We start from the raw sequence: 17110 nt of genomic DNA, 5'->3' as shown, positions 1-17110 counted from the left end.
ACGAAGTCACTTCATTTGGATTATTCCTGAAGTCCACTCCAGACTCAAGGATGGCCTTCCTGTCGCGGTGACCCAATCTTTTGGCCATTACAGTAAAGGAAGGCTTAACTCAAAGACAAAGGCCATTTTTCAAGAACTATACCCAAACTTCTCTAAAAGTTATACTCATTACTTGTTACTGTCTTCATCGGCTAGTCATTATCATACTTTGCACCTCAACAGCTAAGAAAAAAAAAAAAAAAAAAAAGAAAAAGAAAAAGAAAAAAAGAGGAGTGAAGTTCAATCCAAAAGGGAGGATCCGTCATTTCTGAGCAGCAAACCGGAGGCTACTGTCTTAGGAGCGTGTAACATTTGCCAATAGCTGGCTAGAGTGGTGGGACCTATCGCTTTTGTAGAGAGAACACCAACCGATGCGTTCTAGCCGAAGAAAATAGAAGTTTCGAAAGGTATAAACAAAATAATGCCAAAGGCAGTGTTCAAAGGCAGCATGAGATGAGGCTATGGACAGGGCTTTTCTTGCCTCGAATATACTGTAGCATAGGATATTATGTTGCAGGAAGTTGGTCTACACAGCGCTATGCGCATGTGAGGACGATTACTACAAATAAAACCGAGATACGAGTTTTAGCCTATTGCTCGGGCTGAGTTGGCAGGGATGAATGAATGGGTATGAGCAAATACGTAAAATGTTTATTGAGGTACAATAATTATATTGTATCTTTTTTGACAACGATAGCAATGCAAATAGCAATGATAAGTAATATCGTTATTGTTGATGATAGTGATAAGCACATCATGGTTGTATCAAATGCTTAGTCACTTTGATCAGTTGTCTTCTCCTGCTTATAAGCAAGGATGCATCCATCCTTGTACACAAAGCCCAAGCCTGGTTCGTTGCCATATGTAATGTATGATGGTCCTGCATGCCACGATTGTGGTTCTGATAACCAAATTAGATTCTCGATACACCTTCCGCCATGTTCGTAGAGCTCTTTAATTGCAGAGTCTTCGCCATCTTGATAAAATTCTTCATGCCAGCCGTCCCAGTCATCTGATAACACATAAACATCCTCTCTGTTACCTCTTTCCTCAACCAACTTTCTCACTTGATATATGTCTTTTGGAAACGCGTCACTTTCTTTACCATCATATTCCGACACATTCCTAGCTTCGACATTGAACACAGCTTTGATGTCTGTAGTGTAGCCGAGATTGCGTAGGATTGATACTACCCTAAGATCTCGTCCTTTTAGGATTGGCTTTGCCCTATGGCCTCCTGATTTTTGCTGACTAGGTGTTGGATACTTGTTGGCTAGACCTATTCCAATGACATACCCTGGGTATTTTGTATGAAGGTCACGCAATGACTTTTCGAGCGTTATATACAAACGGTCATGGTATGGAGTCGGCTTAGGGAGATCGAGGTACAACAAGTCATAAGTCAATGTCACTCGGAAGCCTTTAGTGACTTCATCAATCCTGTGCTTACAGTCCGGATAGAATGCGCACCACTTGATCGCCTTCGTAGATGATAAGTCATAGGCACTGTCTTCCACAACAAGCATACCTCCTTCATAGCCAGTAGGCAAGCATACAACGAGAGATGCAAAGATGTTGGACCGAGGAGTGTCAACATGCTCCTTGAAGAACCCATGGGTCTCATACACACATATCTTGTTGAGTGACGCGTAAATCGGTTTAGACGACTCCAAGATGTTGGCAATATCAGCTACGAATTTCGGAATAAGCTCGTGGTAGTTATTGGACAGTGTAAAGTCCTTTGGCTTCAGCTCTTTGCAGTTGCGATACGAGTTGTCGAAAACAGTACGTTCGTTCACTCCAAATCCTGAAGGAACACAGCTCTCTACTAGCTCCGAGATCTTGGAAATATTATCTGGAGCTAAAGGGAACTGCACTGATTTGGCTCCAAACCAAATAATGACGTTTTCCGTAAGCTCTTCCTCCCCGTATAAGCTGCGCACGTTCAATTCATCATCCATACTGCAGAGGCCTGTTCCGAATAGATGGGCTTTTACTTGAAAGGACAGAGTGGGAGTTGGAATGGATTTAATGAAATGGTCTGAGAAAAAGGTTTTTTTTGAAAGAGAAAAAAAAAAAAAGAAAAAGAAGAAAGGAAGGAATTGAATTGAATTAAATCAAGAGAAGAAATCATGACCTTTTCTGTTGAGTGACGCGTTTGACATTCACACAACACAGGGTTCACTCAACGCTTAACGGTTTATCACGTGATAAGTTACCGATGTTTTATTTTATTTTTTTCTATTGCCACCATCGTCAGCACCTCATTATCAGTGAGACAAGAATGCAGACCTCAGGACAGCGAAAAAGCTTCGAGAATCCGAATGCCAACAGTGCAAGTAGTAGTAATAGCAGCGGTAGCCAAAGCAGCAGTCAGGCTTGGCCATCGCCACAATCAGCCTCGTCATTCTCGCGCTTCCAGGACATCGAGGTGCCTCTAGGCGGCACAACTGAATTGAACGATGATGCTAAAGAGAAATCGCTGCGTAGGAGATCCTTACTGGATGAACGTGCAGCGCGTCGGCGCTCATTACTCTCCTATGGGGCAGAGGACGGCGATAGACGTCGAAGCTTAAACAACAACAACGCAGGCGGAAGCAGTAGTAACTTGGCCAGTCCAGGAAGTAAACTTCGACCTAGTGGCACTAGCAGTCTTCTTGGAGTTGTCGAATCGCATCAAGCACCATTACCATCATTACTCAAAGTGTCAGCCGATAGTTTTGAACAATGGCTCAAACTTGCAACTGACAACAAGATCAACGCCAACAACAGCTGGAATTTTGCATTGATTGATTATTTTCACGAAATGTCACTGCTGCGAGAAGGAGACTCGATCAATTTTCAAAAAGCATCATGCACACTGGACGGGTGCGTCAAAATTTATACCTCGCGTGTCGACTCGGTTGCAACTGAGACTACAAAGTTGCTTGGCGGCTTGGCAACAAGTGCGAAAGGACCTGAACAGGGTGGTTCAGAGGATAGGGATGAAGATGATGAAGAACAAGATAAGCCAGCAAAGAAGAAACACGCAAATCGCAGCGGTAACACTCTTGCTAAAGATTTTAGTACTCTCTCTCTCGAAAAATTTAACCTGGAATTCTCAGTAGATCCTCTCTTCAAAAAGACTTCCGCTGATTTTGATGAGGGCGGCGCACGTGGTTTATTGCTTAACCACCTACATATGGATGCAGAAGGAAAAATCATCTTTGATGCTGGTGATGCTCGTGATGAGGGCGATGATGAATACGAGGATGAGAGAGCTGAAGGTGGAGGAGAAGACGAAGATCGGGATACACAGGAGCAGGACGAAAATGAAATATCACCAGAGAAAAAGCTTAAACGAAAGATAGAAATTGAATCGGCAACGATAGATATCCAAAGGCTCCGGTGTAAGTCCACAGCCAAGGGGCTAATGTCACCATGCAGGTTCAAACGACTATCCGCTGTTGTTCTCAAGACTCACAATATTTTCTCTCGCTCTCTCTTTCCTGCTTTTTAGCCAAGTTTTTACCATCACTAAATCAAATTTTTCAAAAGGACATTTGTCCTTCTCTAAAAGATTTTCAACTTACAGGAACATCAGATATGGACTTTTCGTTCTTGAAGCGCTTTCATGATGAAAATGAGGATGAAGACGATTGGCATGCCGAAAACAATCAAGATAGAGATACTTTCGCTCTTGACAACTTTGATGACGACGTTGACTTTGGCAATCCAGAAGTGTACGATCCCGATAACACACGTGATCATGATATGGTATTAGAAGAACCGAAAGAGGAACCCCAGGATGATAACCGAATTATGGATGCATTTGGTGACTTGGATGATCAGATTGCAGCTCAGCGTGCAGGACCTGCATTTGACAACAACATTCTGGACACAGATGATCTTATGGTCAAGGGACACCCAGATATGTACTCATATTTTGACGCGGCTCTTTTGCGCAACTGGGCCGGTCCCGAACATTGGAAACTACGGCGCATTTCTAAAGGTAGATACTACTTTTATAATGATTTATTTCACATTAACAAATATTATATAGAGATGCCTGTATGGAGGCTGTCGTTCTCATATATTACTAATTTCTTTGATAGACAAAGCTGCTCCTTCAATTCCAGCCGAGGGAACTGTGCCTGGCGAAGAAGATGTGACAGCTGGCACAACCAAGAAACGGACAGGAAAAGTTCCATTGTTTATCAACTTTACAGATGCTCCGGAAGTAGATGAAGATGAACTATTTGCACCAGCAGATGCGTCTTCACTTTTGTTTACGCAGGCGAACGAAGCAGAGAACAGGAAGTCAAAGCATGTCCTCCCAGATGATATCCACTTTTCATCCAAGCAACTCTTGCGCATGTTTACGAAACCCAGCTTTATTGTAAGCTGCTCACTAGGAAAAAAAAAAAATTACTGTGTTCTGTCGATACCGAATACTTTTTATCTTCATTTATACTGAATAATCATCCCCAATAGATAAAATCCAAGACTCGGAGACATCAGTCTGGATATCTTCAAAACCCTGAACAAGAATCATGTAAGATACTGCATGATGGGATTGACCATTGCTGTTATTTCTAGACAAAGCACTCAACTCACTATCTTTTTTCTTTATTTTATTCCATTTATAGTTAACATTGTATTTCCAGATGAAGAGTTTTGGGCGTCACATACTAACAATGTGGAAGATAATGATGTCGCTGCACTAACAGATCAGTTGGATCAGACTCAGATTTATAACGACTACATTGAGGATGACGAGGATGATTATGGATTCCAAGAACAGGGCTTCTTTGCCAATGTAGGTGGCGACAATATCGGAATTGGTACTATGGGTGGAATAGGTCTTGGACTTGGGCTTGGACTTGATGGCGATGGTAATGACTATGCGAGTCAACTGGTCTCTCAACCCAAACGTGTCAAGGCGGCATTTATCAACTTCTCCAAGACTGCCAAGAAGGTAGACGTCAAAAAACTGAAGGACAATATTTGGAAGGAGATGACTCAACAAGCACTGAAACGACAGCCAGTAGGCGAGGATCTAGATAAAGGGAGGAGCAAGAAGAAGGCCAATGTAGAGAGTAGCATGGAAAATGGCACTGAGGCAGTAGAGAATATTGATGCAAGCATGGGAGATGAAGCCGAAGGCTATGTCAAGAAGGAACAACGATTCACGGAGATTATTGGTGGTCTGAACAAGATGTATCCAGAGCATAAGTTGAAGGAAATTTCAGTACCATTTTGCTTTATCTGCCTGTTACATCTTGCGAATGAGAAGAATTTATCTATTGAAGGTTCCGAGAACCTAGCGGAGCTGATAGTTAGGCAACCGTAAATGCAAAAACATAGGGTACATTTTGCATTTTATATTTCCATATCCAATCCATATCCACAACCCCATTCCCGTCCATATCCACATCCGCATCTTCATCTACCAATCTACAAGGGTACATTGAGCATTAGTTCATGTGTCCACCTTTTCCTTACTTGTCACTGTAAAAATAATTACGCTTTTATTATTTTATTTTTATTTCATATTTGACTATCATAACCTGTCTACCTGGCCAGAAGAGTCTCAGCTCCAATCATGTTGTGTTGCGTTGTATTTTTATTGATTGTATTACAAAAATGTGCATAAAAAAAAAGAAGGGCTGCGCCTGCCATCGAGTATTCTTCAAGCAGGTCTGTGCATCTTTTTTTGCCCCTGCTTTCAGAAGCTATTTCATCCCGCCTCCTTTCTTTCTTTCTTTCCTCTCCTTTTTACCTCTTGACCTTTAGAGACAAAGAATCCACTTTGCACCCATTTAACTCCACATACTTGGCAAGACTCTACAACAGCAGAAAAAGCTCTTCTCTAAAGCCCCCCCTTTTTTTTTTTTTTTTTTTTTTTTAGTATATATACTTGCTTCTTTCCTCTTCACCAAACTCACCTCAACGTCCAAAGCAAGCTCCACTATGGCAACTTCTCCATCCAAGTTGGCCCAGCAAGTGTCTTCGCCTGCTAACTCTGATAGACCAGACATAGTGGCAGCGCCAGTGGCAGAAGAAGCACTCAGAAACTTACTTACTCATCTCAATCTTGCTGAAGCAACAACAGCAACAGCATCTCCAGCTGCAGAAGCAGTGATATCATCACGCAAGAAGAATGATGATGAAGACACTACAAGCTGGACAAGTGACGATTTTGATTTGCTCAGCTCTGGTCGTTCTATCAGCAGTATTGATAGAAATCACAATAAACACAGTGATGAGGATTCATTCCAAGAAATTACATACGAAAGCGACGACTACTCAGATTGGAGTTCCGATAGCAATGGCTCGTCTGTTGCTACCCCTCGACAAGCTCGGCCTTTGTCACAGTCTCAATCTCAGTCTCAGTCACATTCACCCCAGTCTTCGCCAACGGGTCCTTCGTTCCCTTCACCTTCTGCACCACCTGCGTCAGAGCCATTAAATACTACTGATGCTGCTGCTGATAGCGATAGTGATGGTGATAGTGATGATGATGATGCGACCGATTCCATTACGGTTGTAGCAATGGTTTCTACAACTGCACCAGTAGTAGGATCCTCAAATGTGGCACTACTGCCGATAGTTACAAAGAAGGTTAACTGTGCGCGAAATTATTCACAACTTCAGTCAAAGAGCTCCAGACGTAATCGAAGCCACAAGAGAGATTGTCATGGCCGTAATGCTCCACCAGCACCAGTATCAGCCGCAACGGATAGGGATGTGGCTATTATTGAGCAAATTCCGAACTCATTATGGGTCAAAATCTGCTCGTACCTGTATCCATCTCAACTAGCGCGTCTTTCACAGGCAAACAAGATGCTATACAAGGTTGTGACGGGGCTTTCTTGTTGGACCCTGTGGTACAACAACAGGATGCATGGGCTACCAAAAGTCACAGTACAAAAAATTCCCGAATTAATGGCGTCACACAACTTTATGCTTTATATGTGCGTGCTAAGTCTACAATTGTGTGAACAATGCTTCCGCAAGTGCGACGGACGACGACAACCAGCTGGAATGACAGTAATGCCCTTGCCCGTAGCATGGCAGCCCTCCTCATTGCTACCTCCACAGTGTACACAAGATCGTAAACAACATGGTGATAAGGGACATCGGGAACAAGCGCAAGAAAAGCAGTGGACAATTCGACTCTGCTTAAATTGTCGTAAACAACATTTTGAGAAATATCCCGAACCACTCCCCGAGGCCCTTATGGTTGCTAAAGCAACGGTTTATAAAACAAAAAGGGAGATGAGGGCAGCATATCACCTTGGCCGACGGCAGTTTCAAAAGATTAAGGATCGAAAATCATCTGGAACAGCGAAGAATAGAGGAACACCACCTGTGTTATATTCAGAGGCTGAGATATTACGCAGAGCCCGTGAGATGCATGGTGGTGATGTTGGAGTCCAAGCGTTCGGTAACGACGTGTCAGGTCTGTGGGAGACGATGGTGCATCGTTGCGCCGAGTACCATCATCGACGAATGGAGGCGGAACAGGCTCTTAAAGAAGGCAGCAACGAAAAGTAAAAAGCTGGAGTGTGTTGAGGTCAGACAAGCTGACAAACTCAGCATGTTTTGCATAAGTCACAAAAGGTGAAAGTGAATAAAAAATGTTTCGCATCAGCACCAACGCAAGACATTAAGACGTAAAACTTACAAAATTTCTCGATCCTTAATCTGATCTTGTCATGATAATATGTATATCTTGCATTTCTATTTCTTTTTTTTTACGTCTTTCATCTTTCTTCTAATAGCTTGATCTTTTCTTTGAAGCACTCTTAATTTGTGGCCTAAATTCCTTTTGGGTAGAACTTTATTTCCTAATAATAACTTATTGCACATTACTTTCCTTTCACACAGCTCTTTCACAACCCATCAACCCCTTGACGCATTTCGCATTTTTCAAATCAAATAGGAAAAAAAAAAAAAAAAAAAAAAAAAAGCAACATTCCTTAATATCACGTAAAAATAATATAAACATTCCAATCCTTAAAGGAGCGAAAGAAAAACAACAAACAAACAAACAAAAAGATTGCGGTATGGACAGCAACGAAAAGAATGTAAAGATCGCGGAGTACCCTACTGCGACCGGTTATGATTTAGGGGGATCCAAGGAGCCCTTATCGCGTAAGATACTATGTAATTATCAGTTCTCATAGATTGAGCATGGTCGTTTAGGATCCTCATTCATCCCGTATTCTTTTGGTAAAATTGGCTGTTCCATAGCATTGAAAGAGGATTCAAATCAAGAAGACAATAATGAATATAATCAGAATTTGTTCCAACAAGGGAACACCAAGCAGCAGTAAGTTTGTCTAAAAAATTTTTTTTTTGTGTCTCATATTTCAAGTAATTATGAGACACTCAATTTCAATCCATTTCATGAATTAGTGGTGGCAAGGGCCTTACTGGGCGTTCTCCTTCCTCGTCCAAGGATAACTTGCCAAGTAGATCCATGAGGTGCGTGAGATTATATCTAAAAGTTGATTGTCTAGTCGATAACAAGGATTTGTTGAATGTTATATTTGAATATTTTTATGCTTATTGTATATATTTACGATAATGTTTGTATTTAGTGTTTATCATGGGTTGAGTGCTTCACTATTCGAACACGCACCAAAATTTGGCCAAGATAATGGAAGCGCCCCGGTTGCCATCCAGACCTTCCACGATAACAAAAGGTGTTACAACTTGGAGCAAAACACCACAAAACCTAACTCTACCTCTGCGAATACTTCTCGCAGTGTTACATCAATCCCCTCTCATACCGAGCACATTAAGCTGAAAAACGCTAGTGCTGTAACTGGTACATCCAAAAACCAGAGCCATGCCGCTCCTCAAAACACTCCCTCTGCCTCGTTTGAGCTCAGTTCTAGTGAAGCCTTAAAAACTAAGCTTTCGGGCCCTGCCCTTTCGTCTGAAAAGAAAAATCAGAATGGTCAAACTGCTGGCACTGCTGCTGTAACTACCACTTCTTGCCCTGCTGTTGCTCCTCAAGGCGGCAAACTGTCTCAGGAGGGTAGTGATAATGTCAATAGCCCTGACCTTCACCGTGGCAAAAAGCATCTGGACGAGGAAAAGAATAACGAACAACATTCTGCGGATCTACACCACACCAAGGCGGAAAAGCATTTCATGAGCAAAGGTTCCTATAACCATGACTCCCGTGATGGCAACAGCAATATGCCAAGCTCAACTACACATGATCACTCAAGGGCTGCTACTCAAAGCCATGAGACCCACCCTCAATCTCAACACTCTGAAAGAGACTTTTCAGAAGGAAGCATGGCTGCCCAAAGTGGCCTTGAGAAGCAGCAGGGCTTTGAGGACACCTACGCTGATGCCTCTCCATCGATCGATGTCAAGCGAGGTAAAGAAAGATACTATGACCATAGTGAGGATAAGGAGGTACAAGATGGACACCGCCACTATTATGAGTACAGTGGAAAGGATCTGGATGCTCCTATTGACGATGTTCATCCACCAAAGGCTATAACCCAACCTCAAGCTAGACCAGAGATTGAACCATCGGCCAGAAATAATGATCGTGAACGCCGCCCTTATGAACTCAAAGGAGAAGACCTGACTGATCCTGTCAACATTGAAGAGCTATCAAATCCTGAACAATTTAACGAAGCTGAATATCATGATGCAGAAAGACATCCTCTCCGCCGCAGCCGCAGCCAACAGCATCGACAGCCAAGCAATACTAGAGGCGTTGGAAGGTACAAGAGTGACTCTCACCTCCTAGCTCATGAAGCTATCCAGGGGCAAAGCCAAAAGTGTAATGAACAACAAGCATTCTCTACTACTTCTGAAGACGGCAGCAACTCCATGACGCGTCCTGACCCTGCTACTCCTACATCTACAAAGCCAAGGCAAATGTCACTTACAAGCCCCTCTAGATCTTCTAAGGGAGATGGCCACCACTACTCAGATATTGACACTATTCGTGGGCCTTATAGCGAGCAAACCGCTCACTCTAAAAGTGACCCAGCCCATTACAAAGGCGATCGTCGTAATCTAGACATCGAGACTATCTACAGGCCTCACCATAGTGAACAGCAACCTCCATCCGAGCGTGACTCTACTCATTTTAATGGAGATGGCCACCACTTAGATTTTGAAGCCATCTATGATTCCTATAGTAATCCCGACAAGGCAGATCGGGAAGTCGAGCAACCTTCCAACTACAACGAAAGTGGCAATCATCGCAATTTGGAAAATCAGCCCTTATGTGAGTCTTATCACGGCTCTAGTAGTGACCAAGGCACACTTCCAAGAACACATTCACCTGTCGTGGCTCCGCAACCTTCACTGCCTCCAAAAACGGCTGAAGTTCCAGCGGGCGCTGACTCCCAGAAAAAGAGTAAAGTTACTAAAAGGGCAACATGGAATGGAACCGAGGTGCCCAGCAAGGAGGCAAAAAAACCGAATGCTCCAAACCCTCTCTCTTTCGGGTTTGGATATAAGGACTACAAGAAGGCTGCAGTCCTTAATGCGAATAAAAAAGTCGATTCTACAACCTTGGCTGCTGCGAATGTCCCACTACCTTCTTCGCCTTCCTCATCCAGGGCAACGGACAGCGTGAACTGGGGAGCAGCTGGTGCTACGTTACCATCTTCACCTTCAGATCGATCCGGCTCTATATCTACTCAGTCACATAAACCTGCTGATATTCAAAGCAGCTCTTCGTACTACAGCTCTGCCGCCGACAAACAGCAAAGCCATCCTAGTTGGGCTCCTGAAATGCGCTCGTTCTCTCCCAGCCAAGACCGTCCTATTCATATACAGGAGACTTATCACGCTCCAGATACCAATCAGGGTCATCTTCATCAACACCATCACAACCACCATAATCCTATCCACAGCCGTAACCACAGCCAAAGCAGCCATATGAGAGAAAGCAACAGCTTCCGCTCAATTAGTGACACCAACAGAAATATTAGTGTTGGTAGTAGGCCGCAGGGTGGCCACTACCTAACACAACCCAATAGCTTCAGCCTTAGGAAGGTTTCAGTCTCAAAGATCCTAGGTCGCATACCTGCCAATATGAGTCGATCGCATGTGCCACCCTCCAAGACATCAAAGGGGTCATTTCCCGCAAAAGGACCTATATTTGAAAAGGCAGCACCAGTAGCTACTCCTCAGGCTATTTCTCATGACTATGCTCAGCCTACCATAGCGACTCCAACTCCAGTTCATCCTAGAGATGCCTCTCTGTCTACCAGTGCTCTGGGGACCACTACTGGTGAAGTCACGCCTAATACAGCGGGGACCGATGCTACCATTGCTTCTGACTCAGTAAAAAATGTGGAGGAAAGTAAATATATCCTTGACCGCAGCAACAACAAGGTTTACACCGGCGATCATCATACTCCAAATGGTGCTGCGCTCAGGCAAACCAAGGAGGACTTGACTCTATGCCCTGAGGAACAAGGCTCCTATCCAAGAGCAGACAGTCTGGATGAGCATGTGAACCCGGTCCGCCCTCATCTTGATGACAACCAACCCATTGTTGGTGTCGAAGAGGAAATCCAGTTGAACGAGAGCGAGATGCATGCACACCACGATGCTCACCCAAGTACTATAGAGAAGATCAAAGATGTCCTTGGTAGCCTGGTTCCTCAATCGGACGAGAATAAGACGCATACATACCACGATGCTCATTCAGACACACTGTACCCTGAAGAACAAAGTTCCTATCCAAGAGCGGACAATATGAGTGATATTCCAAACCCGGCCCGTCCCCATCTTGCTGATAACCAGCCCATTGTTGGTGCTCAAGGAGAAGTCGAGTTGGACGAGAGTAAGATGCATGCGCATCACGATGCTCATCCAAGCACAATAGAGAAGATTAAAAGCGTCCTTAGCAGTTTGATTCCCCAATCAGATGAGAGCAAGTCGCATACGCATCACGACGCCCCCTTGAGTACTCTATACCGTGAGAAACAACATTCCTATTCATTGGAGGACAGTCTAGATGTGGCCGCGGACTTTACTCGTTCTCGGCTTGATGATTATCAGCCGATTGTTGGCGTTGAAGAAGGAGCACAGTCGGATGAGAATAAAATTCATGCGCATCATGATGTCCACGCAGATACTCTGTACCCTGAGGAACAAAGTTCTTATCCAAGGATGGACAATGTAAATGAACGTTCAAACCCACCCCGTCCCCACCTTGATGACCGTCAACCTATTATTGGTGCTGAAAGAGAAATCCAGCTGGACGAGAGTGAGATGCATGCACGCCACGATGCCTATCCAAGTACCATAGGAAAGATTAAAGATGTCCTTACCAGTTTGGTCCCTCAGCTGGATGAGAGCAAGATACATGCGCAACACGATGCGCACCTAAGCACTCTGTACCGTGAAAACAATCTAGGTGAGCAAATGGACCCGGCCCATCTTCACATTAATGACCATCAACTTATTGTTGGCGCTGGAGACGTTCAATCAGATAAGGATAAGATGTGTACGCACCATGATACTTATTCAGGTACACTGTACCCTGAGGAACGAAGCTCTTATCCGAGGACGGACACTCTGGAGAGGCATGCGAACCCGGCTCGTCCTCATCTTGATGACAACCAACCTATTGTTGGTGCTGAAGGAGAAGTCCAATTAGACGAGACTGAGATGCATGCGCATCACGATGCTCATCCAAGCACAATAGAGAAGATTAAGGGCGTTTTTAGCGGCTTGATTCCTCAGTTGAATGAGAGTAAGACGCATGTGTACCACGACGCTCCCTTGGGCACTTTATACCGTGAGAAACAGGATTCCTATCCAATGGAGGATAATCTAGATGATATTGTGAGCCCGTTCCGCCCCCACCTTGATGACCATCAACCTATTGTTGAAGCTGAAGAAGCTTGGTTGGATGAGGACAAAATGCATGCGCATCACAGTGCTCATTCATGTACACTGTATCCTGAGGAACAAAGCTCCTATCCAAGGGCGGACACTCTGGATAGACAGGCGAATGCGGTCCGTCCTCATCTTGATGACAACCAACCCATTGTTGGCGCTGAAGAAGAAATTCAGCTGGACGAGAGCGAGATGCACGCACATCACGATGCTCATCCAACCACTTTAGGAAAGATCAAGGGTGCCCTGAGCAGCTTAATTCCCCAGTCGGATGAGAATAAAGCGCATGCGTATCATGGTTCTCATCCAAGCACTCTGTACCCTGAAGAACAAGGTTCCTATTCAAGAGTGGAAAATGTGGATGAGCGTACAAACCCGGCCCATCCCCATCTTGATGACAACCAACCCATTGTTGGTGTCGAGGAGGAAATCCAGTTGAACGAGAGCGAGATGCATGCACACCACGATGCTCACCCAAGTACTATAGAGAAGATCAAAGATGTCCTTGGTAGCCTGGTTCCTCAATCGGACGAGAATAAGACGCATACATACCACGATGCTCATTCAGACACACTGTACCCTGAAGAACAAAGTTCCTATCCAAGAGCGGACAATATGAGTGATATTCCAAATCCGGCCCGTCCCCATCTTGATGACGATCAACCCATTATTGGTGCTGAAGAAGAAATCCAGCTGAATGAGGCCGATATGCATGCGTATCATGATGCTCATCCAAGCACTATAGGAAAGATTAAAGGCGTCCTTAGCAACTTGGTCCCAATGTTTGGTAGTCAAAAGGACAACGATGGTGAGACCAAGGCCATGGATAAAGGCGAGGAGGAGAGGAGCGAGCTAAGATTGAAGGAAGAGGCAGCACCTACCACTGCTACCGATTTTTCTGAATCTGATATGCATTTAAATGGAGCAGCTGGAGTTGTGGAAGTCGCTGCGGCTTTAAGGGCGGCTACTACTGAAGAAGAACAAAAAGGTAACAGTTGCTACTTCGACTGATTTCTTTGATTTTTTTTTTTTTTTCAGTCTCTAAGATTTTTTTTTATTCTTCTTACTAGCCGCTAGAAAGGAGGAAGAGGTGTACTCAATCTCTGCAAATAAGCTTGAGCCTGTGCTCAAGGCGCCCACAAATGACACTATGACTACAGTGTTGATGATGAATAAGGCTAATTCAAGCCACCCATCAGATAATTCCATACAAAATACTGTCGTTCCGCCTATAGACGATGTTGATGACGAGGCTCTCATTAGGAGACCAAAGGCCAAACTTAAAACCGCTGAATATGCTTCAACAGAGGGTTCAGATAAAAGGCATCATCAACCCATCCCTAGCACTGCTGCTGCGCTGTCGGCTGCTACTGCTGCTATTGCTGCTGGCGCAGCTACGACTGCAGCAAGGGCCAAGGATGCTAGCAGCTACCAAAACATGGATGAAACCAGTATCACAGAACATCATGATGGAAATGATAACGACGACGACCAGATTATCACCCTGGTGACTATCAGTGATAATGATGCCTCGTCAACTTCCAAACAGGAAGACATTGATCGCCCTATTACCTCTTCTATGAGTGATAAGAGCTATGACAACGATCTCAGCCCTACTTTACACCCTAGAGAGATGGATGTTGCAGAGAAAAAGGCATACGATGGCGGCGCTTCTGAAGCGATGGCCGTGTCTCAACTCCTTGACGGCGATGATGAAGCCGTGGCTACAACCACCCAAGGAGATGGTGCCGTGATTGCAACTACAATAGATGATGAGGCCGCTATTACAACTACAGAAGACAAGGAGGTGACAGCTAAAGATGGTACTGTTGACGGAGATCATACAGTAAAGCGTGAAAATGATGATGACAACCATAAGGATGACGGGTATGCGACAACGACCAAGAGGACCAAGAAGACCAAGAACTATCTCAAAAACCTCAACCTCTCGGCTAGGGTCTCAAATATTGCGACTCCTGCTGCTGCCGCCGTCAATGATGCTGCAGTTTTATATAAACAACGACAGCCAACTCGCCAGAAACCCGAGCTGACGGTCAAGGAGAAGGATGTTGAAAAGCCCATGGTTCCCAAAGTCAGCCACCGATTGACCTTGACAGAGGACGATGTTGAAAAGCCTACGGTCCCTCATGTAGTCTATCTCTTGACTTTAACTGAGGATGATGTTGAAAAACCGGTGGTGCCTCAAGTAAGCTATGTACTTACCTTGACCGAAGACGATGTCGAAAAGCCTGTACCTTTCCTTTCTGCTCCACCAACCCTAAGTTTGACTGAAGAGGATGTGGAAAAACCAGATCCAACCAAGGAGCACTACAGGCATCCAGTCATTCCTGCAGTGCCATCCAAGCCTGTTTCCACATCAGCTATGAAGGTTGCGCGTGCACCTCAACCTATGATCCCTCCAGTGCCTCAGAGGGGTAAAGATCGATTGCCTCCCATGCCGGAGATTCATATGCCAAAAGTGAACATTGCTATGCCAAAGATGAACATTCCCAAGATGCAACGACATACTGGGGAGAAAAAGAATAGAAAAATGAAGTTCCCTCAAATTTCAATGTCCAAGATGCCTGCAGTCCATATGCCGACTATCATCAAGAAATCCAAGGTTTCACCACAAACAGCTATGACAGGCAAGAGTAAGGGTAAAGCCAAGGTGACTACGGAGTCTCTTGTGATCAGTGAGCCCATTATGGTAGTTGAGCTCGACAAAGCACCATTGCCAGTAACCGAACCTTCCCTTCCTCCTAAGACTGAGGTCCACATCGAGGAACTAGCTGAGATTCATCCTGCTGAAGACGACACTCCTTCCGAGGATGTTTTAAAGTCTATAACTGTTAGTGTTCCTCCATCCCCACTGCTAGTAGCACTCGCTGTGGGAGCACCCAAGCCTGCGAACGAAGCTATCGTGCTGTCAGAGTTTCCCGTCCCGGTACATGCGCCTATAGCAAAAAGGCCTGTTATTGTAGACGTAACAACTATTGCTGCTACAGTCCCCGACATTATAGTGAGGACAGAGACCCCATCGCCCTCAATTCCAGTAGTAGAGTCGCAAATTCCACTCCCTCCAAGCCCCCCACCCGCTCCACCTGCTCTAGCGGCAAACCCTCCAACTCCTCCGCCTCTTCCACCTGTTCTAGCGACCAATCCTCCGCCTCCTCCGCCTCCTCCACCTATTTTAGCAACTAATCCCCCAACCCCCCCACCCCTTCCACCTGTTCTAGCGGCGAATCCTCCAACTCCTCCGCCTCTTCCGCCTGTTCTAGCGACTAAACCTCCAACCCCTCCACCTCCTCCACCTATTTTAGCAACTAATCCCCCAACTCCTCCGCCTTTTCCACCTGTTCTAGCAGCTAAACCCCCAACTCCTCCACCTCCTCCACCTGCTTCCGCAGTTAAACTCCCAACTCCTTCTCCTGCACCTTCAACTGCGGCAGTAAGTCCAATCCCAGCCCCTGCCTCGACTCCAAGTCCGGTTACAGCACCTCCGACTGTCACAACCAACTCTTCGTTTCAACCAAATGATGATGTCCCAGGAGTAGACCGTCCCAGTTCATTGGTCTTGACCAAAAAGATACAAACCACACATTATTACTATGACTCTGAAAAACAAGAAGAAGAGGACTTGGATGAATTTGGATATCGCAAGGATCGTGATGTTAGTCGCTATATTGATCCAGAAGTGTTGAGCAGGAAAGGAAGTAAGGGCAGTAGTCGAGACAAGAATAGAGGTTCAAGGTATTCAGCGGATGTAGGTCGTACGGATTACCACAATCAAAACCATACACAACCACACGGATTCCATGGACAAACCACACAGTTGCAGAATGATTACCAGTATCAGGCTTCACAACAGCCAAATCAGCTGCACCGACTGCACCAATATCCAGTAGACACGAAGCGCCGTAGCATAGCGTTTGTTGGAAACGATGGAGGTTACAACACTCAACCGCGCACAGAGGATGGGCAACAACACCAACAATCTTATCAAATTGACGTCGGAAGTCATAAACCTAACATTGGATATGATAGAGGATATAATACTCAACCACATAAAGAATCCCAGCAAGCGTATCGACAACAAGAGCATCAACAGCAATATCAACAAGATGGAATGATTGTAGGAAATAACGGTGGATATAACCCACAGCCTCGCAAGGGTCGTTTTTAATTA

The 17110-nt window shown here is 44.9% G+C and overlaps 4 protein-coding genes across 4 annotated transcripts; 2 read left to right on the top strand and 2 right to left on the bottom strand.

Annotated features, from left to right (window-relative positions):
- Positions 1–670: 670 nt before the first annotated feature.
- Positions 671–2119, bottom strand: BCR41DRAFT_344649 (hypothetical protein). The gene has a single exon (XM_022022557.1). The coding sequence runs from the start codon at positions 1998–2000 to the stop codon at positions 813–815; it is 1188 nt and encodes a 395-aa protein (XP_021885785.1). The 5' UTR covers positions 2001–2119; the 3' UTR covers positions 671–812.
- Positions 2120–2301: 182 nt separating this feature from the next.
- BCR41DRAFT_344648 (condensin complex subunit 2/barren) lies at positions 2302–5546 on the top strand (the record flags this gene model as incomplete). The annotated part of the gene is made up of 5 exons (XM_022022556.1): positions 2302–3428; positions 3539–4030; positions 4134–4417; positions 4513–4573; positions 4668–5546. Coding segments are annotated over exons 1-5 (2356 nt in total), but the record flags the coding sequence as incomplete, so codon positions are not given.
- Positions 5547–5955: 409 nt separating this feature from the next.
- BCR41DRAFT_344647 (hypothetical protein) lies at positions 5956–7645 on the top strand. Its single transcript, XM_022022555.1, has one exon. The coding sequence runs from the start codon at positions 5992–5994 to the stop codon at positions 7576–7578; it is 1587 nt and encodes a 528-aa protein (XP_021885783.1). The 5' UTR covers positions 5956–5991; the 3' UTR covers positions 7579–7645.
- Positions 7646–16435: 8790 nt separating this feature from the next.
- On the bottom strand, positions 16436–17069 carry BCR41DRAFT_344645 (hypothetical protein). The gene has a single exon (XM_022022554.1). The coding sequence runs from the start codon at positions 17024–17026 to the stop codon at positions 16784–16786; it is 243 nt and encodes an 80-aa protein (XP_021885782.1). The 5' UTR covers positions 17027–17069; the 3' UTR covers positions 16436–16783.
- Between the last annotated feature and the right edge of the window lie 41 nt (positions 17070–17110).

This window comes from Lobosporangium transversale (genome assembly GCF_002105155.1).
Source record: "Lobosporangium transversale strain NRRL 3116 chromosome Unknown BCR41scaffold_2, whole genome shotgun sequence".
Lineage (NCBI taxonomy): Eukaryota > Fungi > Mortierellomycota > Mortierellomycetes > Mortierellales > Mortierellaceae > Lobosporangium > Lobosporangium transversale.
The sequence above is the reverse complement of the archived record's forward strand: the minus strand, read 5'-3'. Positions and strand labels throughout refer to the sequence as shown.

What these genes read in the sequence shown, in the direction of transcription:
- BCR41DRAFT_344645 (XM_022022554.1), bottom strand. Translation starts at nt 17,026, where the DNA reads ATGCTCTTGTTGTCGATACGCTTGCTGGGATTCTTTATGTGGTTGAGT.
- BCR41DRAFT_344649 (XM_022022557.1), bottom strand. Translation starts at nt 2,000, where the DNA reads ATGGATGATGAATTGAACGTGCGCAGCTTATACGGGGAGGAAGAGCTT.
- BCR41DRAFT_344647 (XM_022022555.1), top strand. Translation starts at nt 5,992, where the DNA reads ATGGCAACTTCTCCATCCAAGTTGGCCCAGCAAGTGTCTTCGCCTGCT.